At 38.2% G+C, this 26,670-nt stretch overlaps 2 protein-coding genes across 8 annotated transcripts in view; both read left to right on the top strand.

The window, feature by feature from the left end:
- The window catches only part of LOC138740411 (phosphatidylinositol-binding clathrin assembly protein-like), a 98,145-nt gene extending 93,195 nt beyond the window's left edge, over nt 1-4,950 (top strand). For 5 of the 7 annotated variants that reach the window (XM_069893004.1, XM_069893003.1, XM_069893001.1 and 2 more), the window contains one exon: nt 275-4,950. In XM_069893004.1, coding sequence (XP_069749105.1) covers nt 275-289 — 15 coding nt within the window. In that variant the 3' untranslated portion in view covers nt 290-4,950. The remainder of the gene's footprint in view (nt 1-274) is intronic. The other 2 variants (XM_069892999.1, XM_069893000.1) reach the window with 2 other exon arrangements.
- A 7,336-nt stretch (nt 4,951-12,286) lies between these two features.
- Nucleotides 12,287-26,234, top strand: vbp1 (von Hippel-Lindau binding protein 1). The gene is made up of 6 exons (XM_069893007.1): nt 12,287-12,397; nt 17,595-17,719; nt 18,722-18,788; nt 22,038-22,136; nt 22,730-22,868; nt 25,730-26,234. Exons 1-6 carry the CDS (start codon nt 12,317-12,319, stop codon nt 25,798-25,800), a joined length of 582 nt encoding a protein of 193 aa, XP_069749108.1. The 5' UTR covers nt 12,287-12,316; the 3' UTR covers nt 25,801-26,234.
- The last annotated feature ends 436 nt before the right edge of the window (nt 26,235-26,670 follow it).

Genomic DNA, 26,670 nt, shown 5'->3' with positions numbered 1-26,670 from the left:
AGACTTGGGCTGACTCCATGACCCACATTATGAAGGGTTGGTTTAAAATCCCAAAACAATTATGCTGCGCCTCAAGTGGTAACTTTTGTATGAAGTCGGACTTTCATATCATTAACTGCAATCGCAATGATCTATTGAACTGAACTTGTACCCTACTCTTCCCCCAAGCCAAGTTTTGCCCCAAATAAGAGCATTTGAATTGTTGACAAATGTGAATACAAGTATTTTTCATGTTTTTATTGAACCTAAAGTTTTTAAGAACTTTTTATCTCAGTTGCAGTTTATGTGAAGACAACAAAGACCTATCAGCACAAAGTTCAGTAAGCGCCAAATATCTGGATGAAGGCAGATGAACACAAGGACTTGGGGTGTATTCATCATGCTAAAAATTTCATTGAACCACATTATCTTACTGCTTCCTAATCTACCTTTTTAATGGAGAAATGCTGAATGGCAAACAGTCCAGTCTGTTTTGAATGAGCAGGCTTGAAATGCTGTTTATATTTATTGACCTTTTCAGTGAGGTTTCTTTTCTCTCTGCTGAACATAATTGAAACAACTTTTGATTATAACCAGAAGAATATTAACAATAGTAAATGGAAACCTAAAAGGAATCGTCGGATTCAAGATGTTATCCTAAAAAATATTCTTAGATCCTGTCAGGTTGAGTTGGTTTATTAATCTACTACCACCAGATAAGTATTTCAATGCTCAACACTGAAATTTAAAAATTTCTAATTCACAGTTCTTTATTTCTCTTTTCCTTTGATTCCCTTGGGAAGAGTTGATCTTTTTGTGACTGGGTGCATCGTAATTCATGATTTTGTTTTTGTCAGGCAGCAATTACTGGGAATATTATTGTGTGTAAAATGAGTATTAATTTTACAGTATGTGTGAAAAGAAAGCATAATACATATCTGTGTGGTGTTTGTGTTGGGCAACTCCAAATCATGAAACGAGCATTTTTTTAAAAAAAAAGTTGTCACTAACCTTTCTCAATTTTAAAGGTAAGATCATGGAAATTGAGCATTATTGTATTAATATAAACTAGGTGAAGAAAAATGCTGTTTGACTGATCTTGGGAATGGTTTAATTAGAGATTGCCTATTCTGCATACATCTGAAATTGATTTTTGCCATCTGCAGCAAGATCTGGCTGGTTAGCATAAATCGGCTTTGATGCCTGCAGAGCAAATTATGAAATACCATCGCACTCATGCTGCTTGGAACATCTGTTGAAAGTATCACGCACATTTGATCAACTGCAGCCAGATTACTATCAGCTTCTGAATGTGTGCATTTCCTCCAAAGTCCCTGAATCCATAAAACTTTCAAAGGTTAATGTTACAAACTGTATTGAGCCAAGGATACTCTGGTAAAAGTGGATTCCCTTATTTATACATCCTATTGATTGCACTGAAGCTGCTTGTGACAGGTGAACCTGATTTTCTATTCACTTCAGTTGTTGGCTTGCTCATGGTGTTCAGTGTGATTTCTGTTCTCTTACGCCCCCTTCCTTCAACTTCAAATAAGGTTTATGGTAAGATTACATGTTGTCTAGCTCAGTTTACAAATAATTTTCACTGCAAGTTTGATTTTTTTTTCAGGGTTCATTATAAACCAAATACATTTTTAAAAAGACAGCTCGCCACTGGAATTACAGAAATGTTGTATGTAAGAATTGATTTACCAAAAGCACGTGAAGCAAATACAGATATTTATGTAGTAGCATTGTGTTGTATCATACTATGTAATAGAAAAAGTTGTGATTATAGGAAGGGTGAATCAAAAAATACAGACATCAAGTGGAATTGAGTACTGTACCTCTGCAGCATTGATATTGATTTGTACAGCTCCAGGGGTGTTTTGAATTTCAAATTTTATTGTATTTTTCTGTCCATTTTAAATCTTCTGATTCCATGAAGTAATGGCTATCAGATGAACAATGGACATCATACTTTACATTGCCCAAAGTGTTAGAATCATCGATTCTAACAATAGCTTTAATAGATGGCTAATGAATAATCTTTGGAAATTTTTTCTTCTCCTACCCCACACTTCCCAAAGTAGAAATAATTATGGATAAACAGTTGCATTTTTTCAACCTCAGGCAAGTTAGCTATGTTTCGGGCTTAATGGATTTTCTCAAAATTGAAATAGTAGATTCACCCTCCCACACCATATTGCACTACTGTACTTGGTGTTTTGCATCCAAGATGAAAAATTCTTTCTTATGATATGCCTGATAATGTAAATTGGATTATGAACGTTTTATAAATTTGTGCCAACTCATGTGGAGTTAATGACTCTTTACAACTTCTAAATAAGAGCCTGCAAAAGTGAATGAACTTTGATATACATAACCTTTCTCTGAACTTAGAATAGTAATTCAATATATTTGTTGAAATGTACGTGATCATTTTACTTCAAATAACATTTTGACAAATCAGGAAAAACTACTTCCATTGTTGCTATTTTAATTGCCTTTTAATATCAGTTTTTTCATCTAAATTTTAATATACGACTTCAATTTTCAGGTTATGTAAAGGGACAATTAAAGGAGCATTATGATTATTGAATATTGTTCATTTCCTATTCCAAATATTTTTCTCTTTTCTGCCCAGCGTAGGAGTTGGGAGGGCAAAAAGATGGTGTCAGAAAACAATGTATTTTGTGATTTTTTTTGACAGAAAGACAAAAAAATTTCTAGAATTTTCATCTACATATACAAAAGGCAAAGAACATTTCCAATTTAGTTCTTTTTTGGAACATGATTGCTAGCTCCAAAGTTTAAAGTAAGATCCACATTATTTACTCACTGAGCTCTTGGCAGTTATTTCAAGATTTGGACAATAGCCTGATTTTCACATGTACAGATTTGTATTGTGCCCTGGAAAAGTCGAGGGACTCATTGTGTATACAACATCTTGGATATGCAGGAATAATGTTTTTAAAATACATGTTCTTTATCAAGTGCATTTGAGTAATTCAAAGAGATGGCTTTCATGTTGAGAATGAGAAGTTTTGAAATGTACCTGCTTTTATGTTGCTTTCAGCTCTCAAATGTTTTAAAAACAAATTGTAAACAATCTTGTAGCTGTCTCATATTGTAAATTATAATCAGCATTTTTGTTAATAAGACTTGAGCTTGCTTTTTTTTTTGCACTGAATTATCTATTAGAAGGAATGGAGTTGTTGGAGAGGTACAGCAGAGAGAGAAAATTGGGCAGTAAACATCTTTATGTTAAGTATATGTTTGTCATTATGAAGGTCTTTATTCTGTTATGCTGTTTGTAATCTCATGTTGCCAAATGTTCAGGAGTTACTAACTTCCTGAATGCTTAAGTCTGTTTAAGTGTGAAATGCACCATAAAATAATCCTAGTTCAGTCTATGGAGGCTGATATGGTTTGTAATATGAAAATGCATATTCAAAGCAATCAGTGTTGTTATGAATAAAATAAAATATTAAAACATTTAGCAGGTCACTTTAACAAGTTTGTAATATGCCATATCTTCAAAATTAGTCTCCTGCAGGCTTCCTAGCTTGTGTGCAAAGTGAGAAATATTAAAGAAAGTTCATTAATTTTGAAAGCAGAACCTTGCAAATTATGTTCAGTATTATATAATAGTTTGTGCAAGTAATTTAGTTTTATAAATGGTAGATTTAAAATAAGCGACTTTGGGGATATTCACTGTGTGGTAATGAAAAATTGCATTCCACATGCAATAAAGCAATGGTAGCAAAACGCTTTCAGTAACTAAGTGGCAGTCTAAAGGGTTGGCATTATTAGCCAACTAAATTTGTTCAGATCCTCTTTCGTATGTTGCCAAAAATCTTGGCACCTCCTATTTCATTACCCTTACATTGACGTATTGGACCCTAGTACTTAGATTTTGTGGTTGAGTTATTAGTAATCTTAAATTTCAATATGCAAATAGTAATTTTGAGTTTAATAATTTCATCTGAATATAAAATTAATGTTCTTGTCAAAATTATGAAATCCTACACCATTATATTACAAGTTTGCTAAAGTTGGAAACTGCTAATTAATCTTGTGTACTCAAGTACATACAGATGTGCCAATGGAGTGAGCAACCAACAGAATAGGTTGGAAAGAAAATGGGTTTCCTGGCTTATCCAACATGGAAATCTAGTTGATGTTCTTACAAACATAATTTAATTGCAATAATTTCTTCAGGTTTTGATTATGTGCACATATTTTGCAAAAAATAGTCATTTTTTAAGTCCCAATGTAGTTGAAGCATGTTGACTTGCTACTACCATTTTTGATGAACCAATGCAAATCTAAAAGTACCAAGGAAATATTTGATCCTTCTATACATCTTCCCAGGAATGCTCTTTTATTCAAATTCCAACCATGCACTGTTTAAATGCTTCCCTTAGAGTGGTCTTCAATTTTTAAAATGTCACCAGAATAATGACTTTTAAAGAAATGTTGATTTTCCTTCACAATATAAACTACCTTTTTCCATCACTTAACAAGCTTGTTCCATGTTAATCCATTAATTAAAAAAAATCTTCCAACATTTATATGCATCACTGTGGTAAATGTGTGAGCACTGAAATACATAGGGATATCACCCTAGATTTTAGTGCATTTAGAAGTGGGAGTTGAACAGAATAAATAATTGCGCACTGTGGATCGGTGCTTCTATGTAAATAAGTGCAGGAATTTCCTTTTTAGTAGTTTATGCTGTGAGGGGAACAAAAATCTATGTGAATTGCAACATATAAAAATTACGCTGTTGTATTGCATTTTTGCAGATTATATTTTTGAGTAATTGAAACCTGTATATGTTACCATTTATACATTCAAAGTAACTAGTAAACTTAGAAAAATAGCAAGTTTCATCAGGGTTGTATTTGATTCTGAAATCAGTGTATGGGCAAGTGCATTATTACATAATAAAGACAATGTATAAAACAATCCAGTTTGTTATTTTTTTTTAAGGATTAAGCAATTTTAAATGAGTTGCTTTGGTCTGTTTTTCAGTTTCTTAGAGTTGAACGTTAAATATTTAATGACTAAGAATCCACTTACAGAAAGAAATGGCAATTAACCAAATGGGTAAAAGTGGTCAGAGCAAGTTTAAAGCAGAAGCAGCAATTAAAAAAAGGAAAATAGCGATGGGGTGGGGGGGGGGGAATGAAAATCCTAAGAAACACTTGAAAACCCTTGGGTGGGTATTTATTTTCATTGTATAAGAGGGTAAAATGTTGCAGAATGCTGGGTTTCTTCCCTAACTTGTCCCAGCTTTTTACATTACAATAAGCAAAAAGAACATTTTCTCAGTAACATCATTATTTTAACATTTGACTAAATTTGTGACATTAATCTGGGCCCTATCTTGGTAATTGGTAATTGAATAGAATAGGAAACAAATAATTTTGCAATCAATCCATTACTCCAAATACTCCTTTAATTTCCTTTATCAGTTTCCACTTGATTTTCCCTTTTGTTTGCACCTTCAAATACAATATAGGAATGGAAATACATGTGCAAATAAGTAACTAGATTCTCTAGTGATTTATTTTCTTACCAGCAAAACTAATCGTCAACTTTTCAAAACAATACTACCAATTAGAATTTTGATAGAAACCATCAGATGATCAATGAATCATCTAAGCACACTTAATTCTGTTATAAACTTGTCGAAGATTTCTCTTTCCACCCTTGGCTCTAAATTAGTGTCTTAAATTTTGAACTATGCCGAACTAGTCTTAGTCATAGCATTAATAAGAAATTTTGGTTATCTGAGACAGAAAAGTTGATTTATCATTCATGCACTGGACTGCAATAAGGTTGCAGTGGTATCCTTTATATTCCTGATGCCATTCTTTGTACTTCCCACTCTCATTGTGTGCCTTTCAAATTCTGAATGTAAAGGAGTCACATCTAAAGCTGCGGCAATCTCCTTCATAAATTCCTTGCCATCTCCAGATTTTTATCACTAACTTTTCTCCAATATTTTTATTGACATTAAAATTGAAATTCCACTTTGAAAGATACAAGTAGGTGAGGATACATCCTAAAAGTAAAAAAGAAATACATTAAGTTTAAATCCTAGCATTACACCCAAGATACCCTCCATTCTCAAACGACAGATTATATTATACTAATACAGGTACACATTCCTTTATCTGGACATCTAAAATCCGGAAAGCTCCAAAATCCGGCAAGTGGGGAGAGAGTCAGGTGGGCGGGAGACTAGCAGCATGAGTCAGGGGGGAGACCAGCAGCGCAAGTTTGGTGGGGAGACCGGCAGTGTGACTGGAAGGGGGTGGGGGTGGATACGGCAGCACAACTCGGGTGGGCTTAAATCTGGCTTTCCGAAATCCAGAAAAATACGAAATTCGGAACACGCTGTCCCCCAAGGGTTCCGGATAAAAGATGTGTAACTATATCAAAAAAGCAAATCTAAACTCTACCAAGAAAGTAGCAGTTTGGCAAAAATGAAAAACAGAATTTCTTGTCAAAGTAATAAAACACCTAAATTCATATCAAATCAGAGTATGGAAATAATTCAAAAAGGAACCCCACAGTGTTTTGAAAATTTAAATTCAAATCTGAGATTGAGCATCTAATCTTTTGTAAATTTAAACACAACATAACATAACGATTGAGCATGAGTAGGCAGAGCAACGTCCTTCCAACTGAGCATGCTGCCTGCATTGCAATAAGTGAAAACATGCAGATCAGATGCTGTTAAGATTATGCCACTCTCCAACAATACCAAACAAGGCAGTTAAGGATTAGGCTTAAAGTTACTTAAAAAAAAATGTTTTGAAGTACTTCTTTCCATTATTTCTCAAGACTGGCATGTCCAAAACATGAATTAATGAAATATCTCCATTGTCGCATCTACCACAGCGAGGAGATACATCCGAATAAAAACAAGATAATTTGACTGCACCACTTTAAATTGTATGAGGGAGTGCATAAGGTATTAACCAGTTTGAAAACCACATTCCAAGTTTCTTCAGAAATTAAAAAATGCAAGTCCTGTTCCCAGACTTTTTAAAACATTTTATTTAAGGGAACCTCTCATTCCCAACAACATTCCAATTATGTAGATATTGAACCATTATTAAAAAGATGCAAATTAAAAATTATATCTTAATTTTTTTTATCAGTACTCTTAGGAAATGTATATAATTGAAATCGTAAAAAATCTAATCTGTAAATATCCAAAAAAGTATTTGGTAATCTATATCTGACAACTGTTCAAAAGAAGTGAGACTTTCCTTGACAATTAAGTCTTTAAAACATTTAATGTCTTATCTTTAAAGAAAGCCATTCTTTAAAAATTGCATCAACCATGGAAGGTTTAAAGAGATAATTAGACAAAATAGGACTAGAAAGAGAAAATCTCAGTAAGACAGAATGTTTTTTTTAAATTGTGTTCAGATCCTCAAAGTATGTTTAACCACTGGGTTATCAATTAATTTATTTAAAGATGTAGGAAGTGAAGATCCAAGAATGGAAATAATTAAAAAATGTTTTAACAGAATTAAATTCCAAAGAGACCCATATTGGACAGTCTTCACGATTAATATAATATAACCAAATGAAAGATTTTGTATATTGAATGCCCAAAAATAGAGCCTCAAATTTGGTAAGACTAAATCTCCATTTTTAAGTTTTTGTAAATGGATTTTGTTTAGGCAAGGATATATAAATTTAGATAATATATTCATTTTAATAGAGTTGATTCCACCAATGAATAATAAAGAAACGAGTGACCAATTTGATGACGTCCCTCACATGTGAGAAAATTTCCTTAAATAGATTTTTATATTTTTTAGTAATTGTTACACCCAAATAAGAAGATTGATTTCTTACAACTTTAAAGGGAGGGTTAGAATTTATCAGTGCCAAATTATCCAAGGGAAAAAGTTCACTCTTGTGTAAATTAAATTTATAACTGGAAAATTGACTGAAATAAGAAATTAGAACAGAGAGGGCAAATATCACTAAATCTCAACAAATGTTCAATCACCATTACCGTAAAGGACGTCCACAGATTGTTTTTTTTTAATTAAAAAGTAAAAATAACATGGTGTATGAGACTTTTAAACTAAGTTATTGATAATTTAATAACTTGCAATTAAATAACAAGCATAAAAGTCTAAATAGGAAATCATGTACCAAAATTCTGTTGCATTTAACTGGCCAGGGGTCTCACATTTAGTCCAAATCAAATGGAACTGGATTAAATGTAGTTCATTATCTAATATGAGAGAATTTGGGGAAACTGGCAAAAAAGTGATATAATACACTGAATCTAGCTTGTTTTATGTCAATTATTCTGGAGAATGACAAGATAGCATGATGTCTCAAAACTTGTCTACTACATATGTTTTCTGATCATATAGGATGCTGTAGAGAGTGTAAGCAGCACTTTGCTTGAGGACAGATGATTGAGTGATGATCTGCAACTATTTTGTTAGTTAAAAGTCAAAGAAATGCACCATTGATGCACCTTTACTGATATATGGCCTAGATGTACTTCATTGTAATATTTCTGCAACAAATCTGTTCAGAGAAATCTATATTAAATGCCATCCGGTTGGAGGGTGCCCAGGGAGAAGATAAGGTGGTGTTCCTCCAATTTGCAGATGGTCTCTGTCAGTGCATGAGACCATGGTCAGACACGTCATCAAGGGAATAGGATGAGGAACTGAAATGGGTTGACACGAGATCCACATTATTACGGTGGGCAGAGCTGAGATGCTCAATGAAGCGATCTGTGGAAGCTGTGAGACCAGCTGAGTTCCTCCAGCATTTCAATGTGTTTTTACCAGCACTCTTCAATATGAATATGGCTGATCATACAACTTCAGTACCCTATTCCTGTTTTAATTACATTTGGATATCCGAAGATTGGAGCCAGGAGAGGATCCCTGAGATGGAAGGCAAGTGAGACTATGATGGAATTTGAAAATGAGGACACAGATTTTTAGCAACAGTGACTGCATTTTAATGACACGTATCAACCCCATTCAGAATACTGAAAATATGATAAATTCATATTCTTGGTTGTATGGACTCTTGTATCATTCTACATTTTTAAGGATACTCAAACAGGTTTTAATGCTCTATTGCGGCATTGTACTTGATCTAGTGTCCAGTTGTAATGTTCTGAAATCTTTGTTATATCCTCTTCCATTTTTCTTTTGCCTTCTTTCCTATAACTTTCCTCTTTTTTATGGGATTTCCCTTGCACAAAAGTACCGTGTGTGTGTGTGTGTGTGTAAATTTAATATTCAATATTAGAATACAGAGACTAATTTGCTGAAAATGTCCAGGAGATATTCTACTGTACATTTACCACATTCTTGGATTAGAAATGCTACCAAAAAAAAAGGCATGCAACAATTACATTGAAATCAAAATCCATGGCTTTTTTTTTAATCTCTCAAAATCATCCACACTCAAAATACCCATCCAGTCAAGAACACTGGAAAGAGCATTTGAAAATCTTAGCCAAAAAAAAATGCCTTTGGTGTATGTATTGTTGACTCCATTCTACAGATGTCTAACCTTTTATCTGAAATTCTGAAAACTGGCAACCTCCAAAAACTGGCATCTTTTTTAGTAGATGACATCTGCTCATCAAAGATGGAGTTTGGCACCAATCTTGTGTATCCCATTGCTTTCTGCTACTTTATAAGTATCTTGAATCACCGTATACTGACACCTGTCCAGAGTCACAGTGCTTTCAGTCGCCCATCACCACTACCCATAATCCCCTTCGCAGCTGAAACCGCTGTGCCAGTGCCAGTGCCAGTGCCAGCACCAGCGCGGGAACCGGGAAGGGGGCTGTTCCCCTGGCACTGGTACAGTGGGGGGGAGGAGGACAAGAGATGGCGCGCAACTCGGGCAGGGGAGAGAGATGGCAACGCAACTTGGGTGGGCAAGGAGGGGGGGGGGGAACAGCAGTGCAACTCGGGTGGGCAAGGGTGGGGGGGGGTAGAGAGATGGCAGCACAACTCGAGTGGGTGGGCTTAAAGGGACCAAAATCAAAATGATTCCGAAATCCAGAAGATTCTGAACAATGGCAGGTGACAGTCCCAACAATCCCAATAAAATGTTAGGCACCTGTACAGCATGCTATTTGGTATAATCTCACTTTTACCCAAGCCCAGCAGTAGGTTGAAAATATTATCTTAATAATGAAAAAGCAACACAGCCTTTGGAACAGGCAAAGTCCCTGCTGAAAATTTTAAACAATGTGAATTTTATCATGTGAATTCATGAGTTTACCTCATTCATCTGTAAGAGAACAACACCAGAATGTCTCATAGATACTGTAATCAGGAGAATTTTCAAGAAAGAAGACAAATCCGTATCAGGCTAATTACAGAGTTTCCCTTATCATAGAGAAATTCACGGCAAGAATTCTTCCAGTGGATGAAAAGGTCCTCATGAAGATGGAATGTGAATAATGCCAACCAAGAGAAGTGACTTGTATGGCTTTCACCTTGCCACAAATACAAGAAAAAGTGAGACAGGAGGGAAAACGGGTCTATAGTGGATCCCATCTCACTGGCTCTCCACAAAGCCCAGGAACACCTGGATACCAAAGATGCACACATCAGGATGCTCTTTATTGACTACTATTCCGCATTCAACACCATCATCCCCTCAAAATTAATCAGCAAACACCAGGACCTGGGACTCTATACCCCACTGTGTTATTGGATCCTGGAGGATTGGTAAGAACATCTACAGAATGTCTATCGGTACCGGAGCACCACAGGGTGGCATTCTTAGCCCTCTGCTCTACTCGCTGTACACCTATGATTGTGTGGCATGATAAGACAACACTCTACAACACACATGTCAAACTCAGGCCCGCACGTGATATAATTATATTTGGCCTGCAAGATCATATCAAATATGTATTAGAGCTGGCCCGCTGGCCGCCGTGCCAGTATAGCGCATGCACAGCTAATACTACAAATCCCAGAATGCTTTGCAAATGCGTTGGCGCCGGCCCGTCAGCCCACTAATCGCCCCCACCTCCTCTCTTTACTTTCATTAGTATCTGCGACCTGTCGCCCAACTCACATGTAATAAACCCCTTACGAAAAATGGCCAAACGAAAGACAGAAAACAGGACCTTTCAAGACAGGTGGGAGGGAGACTCTGACCCCAGAGTTTGATGAACTTGCATCTAAGAAGAGATGCCAAGTATCTGGTTTAGACCCAGGTGCATCAGAGTAAATCACAGTGTAGCAAGCGAAGCTTGGATTCATATTTTCTTTGGTTAACTTTGGTTTACTTTCATAGTTGAAAGATTGGATTTTCATTGAAGCAAGTTGTTATTTTCTTGACTTGTTGGCTTGTGAAAAAAAATACATTTAAAAGGAGCTTAAAAGCTATAGAGAAATATTATTTATTGAATATTTTATTTCTCATTTGTTAATGCTTCTTCTGGAAAGAGTTTAACCCAAACTATTATTAAACATTTATTTTAATAAGAAAAAGTTTAACATTACCTATGTTGAAAGAAGAGAAAACATGCAGATGTTGTTGAAAATTTTCAATAAATACTTAGTTTGGCCCACGACTTAGTCCAAGTTTTTAATTTTGGCCCTCTGTGAATTTGAGTTGGACACCCCTGATCTACAGGGAATGCTGCAACCCAGCAGGAACCAGCACATGCTCTGTTGTAACCATCAAGAGGTATTATGCCACAGGACTTGCACCGCCAGGTTCAGCAACAGCTGATACACCCCCATCCTCCTCCTCAACAACAAACTCAATCAGCGACTCCTTTAAGGACTCTTAACTTTTGCACTTTATTGATTTTTTTTTAATCTGTCAGTTTGTTTGCATGTAAGTGGAGTCGATTTTTTTTTAATTTCACTTTCCTCGCCCGCAGGAAAAAGAATCTCAGGGTTGTATGTGATGTCATGTATGTCCTATGACAGTAAATCTGAATCATGCTTACCTTTTATGAGGTCAGTTTTTAGTCATGGGATACTAAACTTTTTTCAACTTTTCTGACGATTGTTTCGTGTTTCCAGTCACTTTGCTGCTTTTTCTCTGGTGGACTCTTGCGATGTGACATCTGTGCATGTACTTACGAGTGGGGTGGACTGCATTGGAACTAATCGATGGTCCATCCTGATTTGCACGTCGCCTGAATCAGACGCAGCTCCCTTGTGATTGACAGAGGCTCCGGGATCGAGAACCGCACCAATCGGCTTGAAGCACGCGCGGCCCCTTGCGTGCTCCTGCGGCCCGGGTTGCGTCACTCGAACGACGTCAGTGTCCTCTCAAGATGGCGACGACCAGTGGGAGCGGCGATAGCAACCTGGCTGCTAGCCGCCAGCACCTAGGCATTCCCCAGGCTGTCTTCGTGGTAAGAGCCCCCCCCCCCCCCCCCAAGGATTGGGATCGGGGTTGGCCGAAGGATCACAACCGAGGGGGTGCCGGAATTGGAGGGGCGTTCGTGAGGCGCCTCTTCCCCTCCTGGTGCTGCAGGGTTGGCGGCTCATCTGGGCACTTTGCACAGGACTTTGGTCTTGCACCAAATAGACGAGAGCTGGGCTCAGGCACTTGGCCTTCAGACCCCAACAGAATTGCAGCTCCCAGGTTCCATTCCAACACTGATCCGCTCCTTGCCCCAGTTCCGGTGAGCTTGGGAGGGATGAAACCAGCTAGGCTCTTATATGGTGACTGCTGGTCATCTTGGTGGGACTGTGCAGATAATGGACCAGGATAGTTCTAAATAACCTGGCACCCTTGGACTGTTTGGAAGAGGGACCAAAAATATCTCTGGGTTAAGAGTCCGCACCTTCCCAGAGAAAGTTGATTTGAAACCACTGGGTTGATGTCTTTTGAGGGATCATTGCTTAAGGAATGTAGCATTGTTTTGAGCTGCTCAAATAATGAGAATTAACTACGGTAGGGAAAAGGATCAATAGATAACTTGCGGTGCTTTCAAAAATAGGATGCGCTGGGGAGATGAACCATACTGTACATGGTTCAGACTATCTTTTTAATGTTTTATTTAAATATTTTTTAACACCATTTTGCCCTCTATGTGATTTAATATCTTTGAAGCAAACGCTGTCTACAAAGTATGGCAAATTAGAATGTATATATATATTTCTTTGGCTTGGCTTCGCGGACGAAGATTTATGGAGGGGGTAAAAAAGTCCACGTCAGCTGCAGGCTCGTTTGTGGCTGACCAGTCCGATGCGGGACAGGCAGACACGATTGCAGCGGTTGCAAGGGAAAATTGGTTGGTTGGGGTTGGGTGTTGGGTTTTTCCTCCTTTGCCTTTTGTCAGTGAGGTGGGCTCTGCGGTCTTCTTCAAAGGAGGCTGCTGCCCGCCAAACTGTGAGGCGCCAAGATGCACGGTTTGAGGCGTTATCAGCCCACTGGCGGTGGTCAATGTGGCAGGCACCAAGAGATTTCTTTAGGCAGTCCTTGTACCTTTTCTTTGGTGCACCTCTGTCACGGTGGCCAGTGGAGAGCTCGCCATATAATACGATCTTGGGAAGGCGATGGTCCTCCATTCTGGAGACGTGACCCATCCAGCGCAGCTGGATCTTCAGCAGCGTGGACTCGATGCTGTCGACCTCTGCCATCTCGAGTACCTCGACGTTAGGGGTGTGAGCGCTCCAATGGATGTTGAGGATGGAGCGGAGACAACGCTGGTGGAAGCGTTCTAGGAGCCGTAGGTGGTGCCTGTAGAGGACCCATGATTCGGAGCCGAACAGGAGTGTGGGTATGACAACGGCTCTGTATACGCTTATCTTTGTGAGGTATTTCAGTTGGTTGTTTTTCCAGACTCTTTTGTGTAGTCTTCCAAAGGCGCTATTTGCCTTGGCGAGTCTGTTGTCTATCTCATTGTCGATCCTTGCATCTGATGAAATGGTGCAGCCGAGATAGGTAAACTGGTTGACCGTTTTGAGTTTTGTGTGCCCGATGGAGATGTGGGGGGGCTGGTAGTCATGGTGGGGAGCTGGCTGATGGAGGACCTCAGTTTTCTTCAGGCTGACTTCCAGGCCAAACATTTTGGCAGTTTCCGCAAAGCAGGATGTCAAGCGCTGAAGAGCTGGCTCTGAATGGGCAACTATATATAATATATATATATATATATATATATAATATATATACGATCTCATTTATCTCATATTTTATTTTTTTATATATTCTCTTCTTTGGCTTGGCTTTGCGGACGAAGATTTATGGAGGGGGTAAAAGTCCACATCAGCTGCAGGCTCGTTTGTGGCTGACAAGTCCGATGCGGGACAGGCAGACACGGTTGCAGCGGCTGCAGGGGAAAATTGGTGGGTTGGGGTTGGGTGTTGGGTTTTTCCTCCTTTGCCTTTTGTCAGTGAGGTGGGCTCTGCGGTCTTCTTGAGGTTGCTGCCCGCCAAACTTTGAGGCGCCAAGATGCACGGTTTGAGGCGATATCAAATATATATCTAATATATAGATATATATACATGATCTCATTTATCTCAAATTTTATATAAATAAATAAATATATATATATAAATAAACTTCAAAGTAAAGAAGGGAAAATGAAGATTGTTGACCACTTGTTTTGAAAAGGATAAGATTGGAAGCGTGCATCATGTGTGGTGTTCCAGGGAGAAGCTGTGAAGAAGTTGGGAATAGAGTGGAGAAGTTCTTTTATGGGTAAAGAGGTTGTGTAAGGTACAGAGAAAGAAAACTGCTCAAAGGTACAAAGGTATCTAATAGTAAATAGGAAGGGTGCAAAGAACTGCGGAGAGTTTGAAGATGAGAATGTTTGTGTTTCTCAAATGCAGTTGGCATTATTTTGATAAGATAATATGTGATAAGCTAGCAACAATACATTGGAATGAATGTGCATGAAGTTGAGAATTTTAAGAGAAGGGGCGAGATTGGAATGGTCTGTATTGATGGAAGCAAAAGATGGCATAGAGTGTGATGCCAGTGATAATTGAGTGAAATTTTCTGGTGTGAATAGAAAGCACTGACCTTGTTCTCAGGTTAGTTTGGTTAAAATTGTTGCTTGTCTTTGATGTTGGACAGCTGAGCATTATGACAGCAGAGCGCTTGTTTTGGGATCCCGGGAACTGATGAGAAGATCAAATCCACAAACTGATTGTTAAAGTAGGGTGAAATATAAAATGGATTGGTGGTCTAATGATTAATGTCACATATTGATCAGGCTGGCATCTATAAACACCATCGGTCCCAAACTACTCATTGTTGCTTAGACTATTAATACAATAACTTTTTATAAAATCTGTGACTCACTATGAGTAACGTTAGAAAAGATTTGCCAAAATGTTTTTTTAAAAGTTCTGCATCTTTCATTAATAGGTCACTGTCACATTATTAGCCTCAAGTGGTGCATAGATATTGACTGGAGCTGAATGACTAGTTTCAGAGCTGCATACAGTATGAAATTTTAATGATCTTCAGTTTTTCTGTAAATCTTTCTGGTTCATTTTCTGCACCAGCTGACTAATTTTTACCCTTGGAACAGTTTTGAGAAACACATGTCGACTGTAAAATGGATTACTTAGCTGAGGAAAGGTTAGAAGGTATTATTGTTCTAAATAATGTTCAATGATATCAAATATTTTGTAATCACTTGTGCAGCCATTGCTGTTTGCTAAGCCCCACTTTAAATTTATATTACTTATGAAATTGTATTGTTCTATTGTCTTGTCTTTGGCTTGGCTTCGCGGACGAAGATTTATGGAGGGGGTAAAAAGTCCACGTCAGCTGCAGGCTCGTTTGTGGCTGACCAGTCCGATGCGGGACAGGCAGACACGATTGCAGCGGTTGCAAGGGAAAATTGGTTGGTTGGGGTTGGGTGTTGGGTTTTTCCTCCTTTGCCTTTTGTCAGTGAGGTGGGCTCTGCGGTCTTCTTCAAAGGAGGCTGCTGCCCGCCAAACTGTGAGGCGCCAAGATGCACGGTTTGAGGCGTTATCAGCCCACTGGCGGTGGTCAATGGGGCAGGCACCAAGAGATTTCTTTAGGCAGTCCTTGTACCTTTTCTTTGGTGCACCTCTGTCACGGTGGCCAGTGGAGAGCTCGCCATATAATACGATCTTGGGAAGGCGATGGTCCTCCATTCTGGAGACGTGACCCATCCAGCGCAGCTGGATCTTCAGCAGCGTGGACTCGATGCTGTCGACCTCTGCCATCTCGAGTACCTCGACGTTAGGGGTGTGAGCGCTCCAATGGATGTTGAGGATGGAGCGGAGACAACGCTGGTGGAAGCGTTCTAGGAGCCGTAGGTGGTGCCGGTAGAGGACCCATGATTCGGAGCCGAACAGGAGTGTGGGTATGACAACGGCTCTGTATACGCTTATCTTTGTGAGGTTTTTCAGTTGGTTGTTTTTCCAGACTCTTTTGTGTAGTCTTCCAAAGGCGCTATTTGCCTTGGCGAGTCTGTTGTCTATCTCATTGTCGATCCTTGCATCTGATGAAATGGTGCAGCCGAGATAGGTAAACTGGTTGACCGTTTTGAGTTTTGTGTGCCCGATGGAGATGTGGGGGGGCTGGTAGTCATGGTGGGGAGCTGGCTGATGGAGGACCTCAGTTTTCTTCAGGCTGACTTCCAGGCCAAACATTTTGGCAGTTTCCGCAAAGCAGGACGTCAAGCGCTGAAGAGCTGGCTCTGAATGGGCAACTAAAGCGGCATCATCTGCAAAGAGTAGTTCACGGACAAGTTTCTCTTGTGTCTTGGTGTGAGCTTGCAGGCGCCTCAGATTGAAGAGACTGCCATCCGTGCGGTACCGGATGTAAACAGTAATAGCTAAAACACTAAATATCTGCTTGTTGCTTTTCCATCACTATTTCCACATTGTATCTTTTACAATAAAATAACAATAAGATTACTTTGAAGTATTTATTAAACTTGTTGCTTAAATGATCAGTTGTGAATAATTCCATTATATATAATTAACAGCAATGCAATGATTTTAGTTTTGTGTAAGACTCTCTATTCTATGCATAAATTTAAATTTTATTTAAATGAGGCATATAGCATGCTAATAGGCCATTTTGGCCCATGACCCCTTGCCAACCAATTACACCCAATTGGCCTAAATCTCCCAGTACATTTTAAACAGTGGGAGGAAACTAGAGCACTCGGAGGAAACTGTGGGAACGTCCAAACTCCTTACAGACAGTGTGAGATTCAAATCCCGGTCCTGTTTGCTGGCGCTGTAACAGCACTGAGCTAACTGCTATGCCAACCATGCCAGTTAGACAGTACTGGCCATTATATTATTAGACCATAGAAAGGTGACCACACTTCACCAAGCCCTGCCCTCACCCTCTGCATTTCCAAGAAGTTGCAGGATGATTCAGATATTGAGTGGTTATCATTTCTGCTGTCATGCTCTTGGTTATACTCATTACTCTGTCTTTGTGAGAGCCGATGATTCAAAATTAGAAGTTGGACTAATTGGACTAAAGTTGCATAATTACTCACACAATTCTTTCCTCTTTATTTCATGGCACACAATTGACCTTCACTTCTTTTAAATTCATCAGTTCATCTGAATATTTTTATTCCCTCATATTTTGTCTCCCAGGAAGATGTTATTGCATTTATGAAGCAACCCGGTAATGAGACAGCAGACCTTGTGTTGAGGAGGCTAGATGAACAATACCAAAAATACAAATTCATGGAACTGAATCTATCGCAAAAAAAGAGAAGGTGAGAGGTCAAATTGTCAGGTAACAAAAATCTCCAATCAGTTAAGTATATGGTGCTTTTTTTTAAAATTTGCTAATTTATCTTGAAGTTGAGGAAAATGATTCTGGTATTTTTTTTAATCCAAAAATTACTCAGGAGCTTTACCTCACTTCTTGAATTTGTGATGTGCATAAATTATGAGAAGGTGCTGACATTTTTACAACTGTTTTGGCAATCAATTTCAGAAATTACACCTGTTTCCCATGAACACAAAAAAGAGCTGAGTTTCCAGGGACAGATAAAGTCACATTTTGTTTCTGTTATATTTATTATATAGCTGTTACTTCTGTATTTCTTCATATTCCAATTGAAAATCAATAACTCATTAAACATCCTTTTTCATGGGTAATTTACCCTTCAGTTTTATTCCTTTTTAAGTAAAAAAAAGCACCAGCATGTCAAGTTGTTTGAGTGATAAAGTATTCAGTAGCATGAAAATAACTTGAAACTTATCTTTGCTGACATCCCAGAGCCAAGAAAAATATGTGACCTTTGCACATTTGGTCAGAATATAATTATTCAGCCACCATTAACCAATAGAAAAATTCATGTTTTCATTGTTATTTGTGGAAAACAATTACGAATAGACGATCTAAAATGGTCAAATATTGAATCTTTTGATGGGTGGGATTTATATTTTTTTATTTATAAACTTCAATAAATGTAATGTGGACAAGCTATCTTAACACCTAGGAAATTATTAAATGTATTTCTACATTTTTTCTATTGGAAAACACGGAATATTATTTGGAGGTTGGGGGATGGAAAGCATATAGGGCCTTCAATTGTGCATGATGCCAGCCTTTCTTACCATATATTCATGGTTAGTGTCAGACCTACTTTAATGTACCAGCTGAAGATCTTGTGCTTCTTGGGTTTGACATGGCTGTTTGAATGTTTCTATGAAAAATAATTGCATAGCTTTTGGCTAGAGGATGGTTACTTATTTATTCTCTTTCCTAGGTTAAAAAGTCAAATCCCAGAAATTAAACAGACGTTAGAGATCTTAAAATACATGCAAAAGAAAAAGGTAAAACTCATCAAAACTTCACTTAAAACTCACTAATTGACAGAATTTTGTTCATTGCTCTTGCGCTCATTTTGTGCTTTCTCCATCATAGTTCATCATTGATGAAACAGGCATATAGACCCCCCCATGTTTGTGCCAAACATCTGTACCAATCTCCCTTCACTCTCCCACATTTCTTTCTGCTCTCTCCATTTTCTGTCACTCATGTACACACTTAGGTCAACTTACAGTAGCAAATTAACCTACCAAATGGTACATCTGAACGTGGGAGGAAACCCATGCAATCACTGGAATAATGTCCAAATTACACACTGATGGTAGCAAAGGTTAGAATTGATCCTGCATTGTTAAAGCTGTGGAACAGTAATCCTATTAGCTGTATGTAACCTCTTGTCAAATAGGTCTTATGATTGTTTAGATTTATAATTAGGTTTCTGGGCCTAAAGAATGTTCAGAAATTGTGCATTTTAGCAAATTTATTATCACAATCTCTTTGGATGACAAAGTGGGGGAATAAAGGGATGCATCTCAATTTTATTTATCACACTTGAGAGGTTCCCTGGAATCTAGCCTAGGAAAGTAGCAGAATGAAACACATTTACAGAATATGTCCTTAGCCATGGCTGTGGTACCAGAAGATTGGAGAGTAACTCATGTTGTTAATTTGTTTAAAAAAGGCTCCAAAAGTAATCCTGGAAATTATAAACCAGTGAGCCTGATTTCACTGATAGGTAAATTATGCGAAGGTATTCTAAGAGATTGGATTATACAATTATTTGGATAGCCAGGGACTGATCAGAGATAATCAATATGATTTTGTGTGTGGTAGGTCTTGTTTTAACCAATCTTATAAAGTTTTTCAAGAGGTTACCAGGAAAGTTGAAGGAAAGGCTGTAGATGTTGTCTACAAGAACTTTAGTAAGGCTTTTGACAAGGTCCCGCATGGGAGATTAATTAGGAAGGTCCAGGCACTAGGTATTCATAGTGAAGTAGGGAAATGGATTCTACAATGGCTGGACGGCAGAAGCCAGAGAGTAGTGGTGGAAGATTACTTCTCAGATTGGAGGCCTGTGACTAGTGCTGTGCCTCACGGATTGTTACTGGGATCATTGTTGTTGGTCATCTATATCAATGATCTGGATGATAATGCGGTAAATTAGATCAACAGATGACACTAAGATTGGAGGGTTGTGGACAGTGAAGAATGTTTTCAAAGCTTGCGGAAAGATCTAGACCAGCTGGTAAAATGGGCTGAAAAATGGCAGATGTTTAATGCAAATAAGTGTGAAGTGTTGCATTTTGGAAGGACAAAACAAGAAAGGACACGGGTGGATAGGGTTGTAAAGAGAGCTTTTGACATATTGGCCTTCATAAATTATATTGAGTGCAGGAGTTGGGAAGTTATGTTAAAGTTGTATCAGACATTGGTGAGGCCAGATTTGGAGTATTGTATACAGTTTTGGTCACCTAACTAAAGGAAAGATATCAATAGGTTGGAAAGAGCACAGAGAACATTTGCTAGGATGTTGCCTGGACATCAGGAATTGAGTTACAGGGAAAGGTTAAACAGGTTAGGACTTTATTCCCTGGAGCATAGAAGAACAAGGGGAGGTTTGATAGAGGTATTTAAAATTATGAGGGGGATAGACAGAAGATAGGCTTTTTACACTGAGGGTAGGTGAGATACAAACCAGAGGACATGGATTAAGGGACAAAGGGGAAAAGTTTAAGGGGAACATGAGAGGAAACTTCTTCAGTGGTGGGATGTGGAACAAGCTTCCAGCTGAAGTGGTAAATGTGAGCTCGATTTTAACATTTAAGAAGAATTTGGACAGGCACATGGATGGGAGAGTTATGGAGGGCTATGGGTTGGGTGCAGGTCAATGGGATATGGTTAAAAAAAATGTTTCAGCACAGACTGGAGGGGCCGAAGTGGCCTTTTTCTGTGCTGTAATGGTCTGTGTCTTTTACTATCTTGTCATTCTCTTAAGGTTCCTTCAAATCTATTTTTTTTTAAATTGCAAGGAAGTAAACCTTCACTGGCTGATAAACTGTGAAATTACTTTTCATAGAAACATTCAACTCGCCATGTAAAATCTGACCCTTTTGGAGAAAAAAATTCCCTGACTCAAAACTGCTGCTTAAATTTCCCACTTCTTTCTGATGCTTATTTGAATATCTTCTTACTAGAACCGTCTAGAGCAGTGGTTTTCAAACTGCTCACCTAAACTCATATTTCACCTTAAGCCATAAATGCTCTGTGATTAGTAAGGGATTGCTTAAGGTGGTATGTGAGTGGAAAGAAAATGTTTGAAAACCACTGTTTTAATTGTACCCAATTGACTCATTATGTGCATGGTTTCATAACTCCAAAGGAAATGGGCCAATGACAATTTTTCTCAAGCAAAATATTTCAGTAACAATTGGGTCTAGAGCAGTGGTTCCCCCCACCCCCCACCTCACATACCACCTTAAAGTAATCCCTTACTAATCACAGAGTACCTATGGCACAGGGATTGCTTAAGGTGGAATGTGAGTTTGGGGGGAAGCTTGAAGACCACTGGACTAGAGGAAGTAATCCTTCCATATTAAATCCAATCATTACATGAGGGAGGAAAAAGTTTGCCCTAATCTCCAATATTGAATATAGGCTACTCTTGCAACGCTGCTGTTGAGTTATGGAAATTCACTATCATGGAATTTGTGTAGAATAAATGTAAATATATGAGCACAATTTTTTTCAACTTGTGTTTTTTGAAGTATATGCAGCTGACAGAAAATTGTGATACAGCCCAATGTCGAGGAACCCCCGAGTTTCACCAGTCTCTTCCCCCCCCCCCCCACCCCCAAGATAAACACAGGGTCCAGTGCAAATATCAGGGATGGTACAATTTTGAAATTAAAATAGAATATGAGGCAACTTGCATTGAAATGGTACTATGTTAATGTTTCCGGATAATGACCTTTCATCAGGGTAAATCATCAATCTGAAATGTGAACTCTTCTCTTTCCACCAACAAAGCTTAATCTATTAAGTAATTCCAACATTTTTATTTCATTAATTGTTTCATTCATCAATCAACTTGATACTTCTTGTGCGTTCCTTCTCTTTTTGTAAAATTCAGTATCAAAATAGATTGCTGAAGTCCTGTTCTGGGGTTCTGTGGCTAATATCATGTTGAAGGGAGGGAGAGAATTTGCTTAGTTTTTTTCCAATTACAAGCCTTCCCTCTGCTTTTTATTTTTAAGGATTCCACAGATCCAATGGAGACTATGTTTCTCCTGGCAGACAATTTGTACGCTAAAGCATCCATCCCTCCTACGGATAAAGTGTGCCTATGGTTGGGGGTAAGTTCAAAGTCAAATTTCTCTTCCTGCATTATTTTTCTGAGCAGATACCCTGTATTCAAAAGCAAACACTGCAGGTTAAAAAAAATTGAAATAACAAACAGATGCTACAAATAGAAGACTTGAAAGTATCTGTGGAGAGAGAAGTGCCTCAAAACTAGAGATCTTAAGGTTGATCCCTCTTGCATTTCTAATAACTAATAGTTATTTTTGCTTCTCATTCGAAATGAGATACAATCTACAGCCAAAGATAATATACAATTGTACATCGAAGTAGAAAATGTTATGTTACTTACAATTATTGTAAATAGTGGAAAAAGAGGGCAGCTCTAACTTTATTCAAATTAATGAAATTTCTCAGCTCAGTAATTTACTGAAAGTTGACGTTTCAATGTGTTGAGCAACTTTCATGGATGTTTGTGTGTTCTTTTCTCTGAGCAACATGAGTGAAGAATGAAGGCTTCGACATGTGGATCCCTGTATCACCAAATGGAGAAAATATGATAGATCGTAGAGCGTTAGTGAAATTATAACTGAGATTAAAGTGATGACTGGTGGAAAATTGGTTAAGATGGGTTTCCGTCTTGCTGCAGGCTAATGTAATGCTTGAATATGATATTGTTGAAGCAAGAGCATTACTTGAAAAGAATCTGGCAACTGCAACCCGTAATCTTGAAGGGCTAGAAGAAGATCTAGATTTTCTTCGTGATCAGTTCACCACCACAGAAGTCAGTATCCTTTCGACCAAGTTGGCACTGAGCAATATGATAATGTTTTTATATTATTTTTGTTAACACTATTTATCTGCATGAAGGTCATAAACTGAATGGCAATCAGTAATTTAGAATGGATGCACTCTTACATCAAAGATAGTAGACACAGAACAGTTCTTTACAGATTGGTCATCTTTTTCTTTCCTCCATTTTCTCAAGAAAATAGTTATTGGCTCTACTCTACAGTTCAGTAATACATTTGAAATGGTTACATCAGTGGAGTAGCAATTTCATAGACCAGTGGAATGGAAGGATTGTGTATTCCAATATAAAATGTATTTGTCACTGTGTTTGAAAAGGAAATCTACATGGACCAATTTGTTGAACTAGTTAAATATGGATGTACAGCCTTGGAGTTTATTTTTTAATAAATGTCCAGCTGTTTTTAAAATTACGTGGCACAGCCAGTGGAGCTCCTCTGATCCGGGATCAATCCTGATCTCTGAGGCTGTTTATGAGGAGTTCTCTCTGTGACAGTATGGGTTTCCACTAGTTTCCTCCCACTACCCAAAGACACACAGGTTAGCAAGTTAATAGGCTATTGTAAATTTCCCTGGTGCATGGCAGAATATGGTGGTAGTTGAGGTGAAAGTGGAGAGAGTAGTGTCATGATTGGAAGAAATCATGGCTGATTTGGCTCTGGGCCAAAGGATCTACCATATATGTCAGTGTGTAAGACAGTATTTGAACCTTAAAAATGTCACCCCAAAGCCAGGGGCTGTCTTGTATGCCAAGTATAAAATCTGAACCTTAACATCCTGTGGTTTAGAGTGTTCTCCATGGCACTTCCTATGGTCCTACCACTAAAGATTTTTCAAATGAAACTTACATTTAATAGTAATATTATATTAATAGGGTAATAATGTTATATTAAAATAATAAAAATGTATAATAAACCCGTCCAACATACCTTAAAATAATGGCACATTAAGCAAAGCTAACAACATATATCAGTCACCATTTACAACAGCTGATGAACAATGACATCTCAGCGCTCCCTCACAGGGTCCGTTACACCCAAGCTCTGTATAGACTGTTAAAGGAGCCGACGGTGGTTTATTTTTAAATAGGGCTAATAAATTTTAAACCTTTACTGGGTAATTTACTTTTAAAATATTGTGACAGCATCACTCCACTGGTCAGTAATGGACTGTTGGGGCAGTAATCTCTCAGCGCTAAGTGCCAGACTTGGGGTAGTCTTATACAGTGAGAATAGCTCAAAACATACACTTTAAATGGAAATTCTGGAGGTCATCTTGTACACTGTCGTCTTATACGCTGACATCTGTGGTATTTCTGTGCTGTATGAAACTATTACAGGAAATCTATGTACAATTATTGTTTGGAGAAGAAATGTGAGCAGTGGTACAGATATTTAACATGATTACTGAGTACTCCACCCCAGCACATGTGCAAAATAATGCTTGTATTTTGTTCTGACATATAGCATGGTAACAGGCCCTTCTGGTCTACGACCCTGTGCTGCCCCAAATACCCAAATTAACCTATGTTTTGAAGGGTGGGAGGAAAATGGAGCACCTGGAGGAAACCCATGGAGAAACAGGGAGAAGGTGCAAACACCTTACAAATATTGCTGGATTCGAACCTGGATTGCATTGTGCTGCACCAGGGGTGGTGAAACTTGCTTAACATAACAGCCACAACGATAAACTTCATATGTTTGAGAGCTGCAAGAGCCATGCAATTGCAAGTCAGGCCCACTAAAACTACTGTTGTGAGCAGCGGCTCGTACGATTCCTGTCTCAGCCAACCTATTTCCATGAGCCGCACATACCTATAAAGAGCCACAGGTGGCTCGCAAGCCATGTTTTGGCCAGCCTTATTTGATACTAACTGTGCCATCCATATTATTTAAATTTAGAGATACAGGCCCTTCCAGCCCTCAAGCTAGTGCAACCCAAATATACCCATGTTGCCAATGAACCTACTAACCCCATGTGACCGGAATTTGGGAGGAGACCCATGCAGTCATGAGAAGAACGTTTAAACTCCTGACCAAAAGCACCAGACTCAAACTCAGCTTGCTGGTGCAGTAATAGTGTTGTGCTAACCATACCACCCTATGAAATAGGAAAGAGTAGCTAAAATAAGCAGAAGTTCATGAGAAGATGAAAAGAGGAATTGGCCGAGGTCCTGAACAACTATTTTGGGTCTGTCTTCACAGTGGCATCATGCCAAAGATTGATGTTAAGAAGGCATTGGGAAGTGAGAACCTCTGTACAATCATTATCACTAGGTAGTGCTTGGCAAACTTGTGGGTCCAAAGATAGACAAATCCCCTGGTAATGATGGAATGATCCCAAGCTACTGAATGAAATGGCGGAAGATATAGCAGAATCATTGGTGGTAATTTACTAAGAATCTGTGAATTTATCTTGCATAATCCACATTCTGGTGAAGGATAAACACAAAGATTGTTATCAAATGCACCAACCAAACATCAAGAGACCTTCCAGTCAACAGCAAACCTTTTTAAATAAACTAATTGTGCAGTGTAGGAGTAAACACAGATGATAGTTGGCAGTCACTTCACTCAAGTGGATGGCCTGTGTGCTTGCGCTTGTGTTTCATGATCAGTTTTTATTTCAGTCAAATTCAAATTTGTAATGCATATTGTAGCACTTAAGAAACTGTTACTTTGGCATGCTCACCACCTGGGTCAAGGATGGATAAATTGAAGCCACTTGGGGAGCTCTTTAATTTCTATAATTTTGTTTCTATTCATAAGAAAACTGATGTTATATAAGACTGCAATTAACTGTGATGCATCATATTTTTCCTTAATTGATTAAATTTTAGATATGGCAAGAGTGTATAACTGGGACGTTAAAAGGAGAAGCTCCGAAGCAGCCTCTAAAAGCAGTGCGTAGCTCACTAAAGCGCATTTTTACACAGTTTAACTACCAAACTCACCTTTGTTTTCTTTAAAGGAATCCACCAATTTGGCAACATTTACCTTTGGAAAGCTGCAGTTAATTTAGTCTTTGGAAAATGCAGAAAAATTGAATGTTAGACACAAGAGCAGATGAAAGACTTCAAATACAGATGTTTAGACACGTGATTTATTGCATGCTTGTATGGCATTTGTGGTCATGGAAAAGATTGTTTTAAAAGTACAGGTTCAAGATGTATTGTTGCCAGTTTCCACTGCAAGCCACACTTGCAGCATTCCTGCAGCCCAGTCAAATAGGCACATTAGACAACTTGTGTATCCATGCAGCAAATTCTTGCTGTGATACAATACCTGTAAAGATTTTGTAAGGTTCTATCATGAGATGTTAATAAACTGCTGAACAGAATAAAATATGTGCTCCTGGAGTATTTAATCTTTTCCAGTGAAAAATCTTGAAGTAAAGTCCACTGCTGCTGGAGTTGAGCAGATTTCCATTTTAAGCTCTCAGTTGATGTCATAATGGTATAGGTTAGTTAGTGAGGAAAACCATGTCTTTGATGCTGGGGGAAAAAAAAATCAACATTTTTCCTTATTTTATCACCTCTTGTGGTCTGTGTTTAAGATTGCCAGGTTTTGCATTTTTTTATTCTGTGCCCTTGCATCCAGTGGATTACAGTTTACTGTCTTGGAACTGTACAGCCATTAGGATTGTTAAGGAATGTACAAGGACCTTATTTGATAATGTTGGCACTAACATTTAACTGAAAACCAGCCCAATTAGTCCCACATCCCCAAATCTCATTTCTATTTTGAAAGATGGTACTGGATTTTTTTCCAGTATTCTATT

Source organism: Narcine bancroftii, chromosome 8 (genome assembly GCF_036971445.1).
Source record: "Narcine bancroftii isolate sNarBan1 chromosome 8, sNarBan1.hap1, whole genome shotgun sequence".
NCBI classification, from domain to species: Eukaryota; Metazoa; Chordata; class Chondrichthyes; order Torpediniformes; family Narcinidae; genus Narcine; species Narcine bancroftii.
The sequence above is the reverse complement of the archived record's forward strand: the minus strand, read 5'-3'. Positions and strand labels throughout refer to the sequence as shown.

Bases quoted from the DNA above. Each gene is read 5' to 3' on its own strand.
- vbp1 (XM_069893007.1), top strand. From the start codon at position 12,317: ATGGCGACGACCAGTGGGAGCGGCGATAGCAACCTGGCTGCTAGCCGC. The intron at 18,789-22,037 runs GTAAAACTCATC...TTTATTTTTAAG, and splicing joins AATACATGCAAAAGAAAAAG to GATTCCACAGATCCAATGGA. The intron at 22,869-25,729 runs GTATCCTTTCGA...ATTAAATTTTAG, and splicing joins GTTCACCACCACAGAAGTCA to ATATGGCAAGAGTGTATAAC.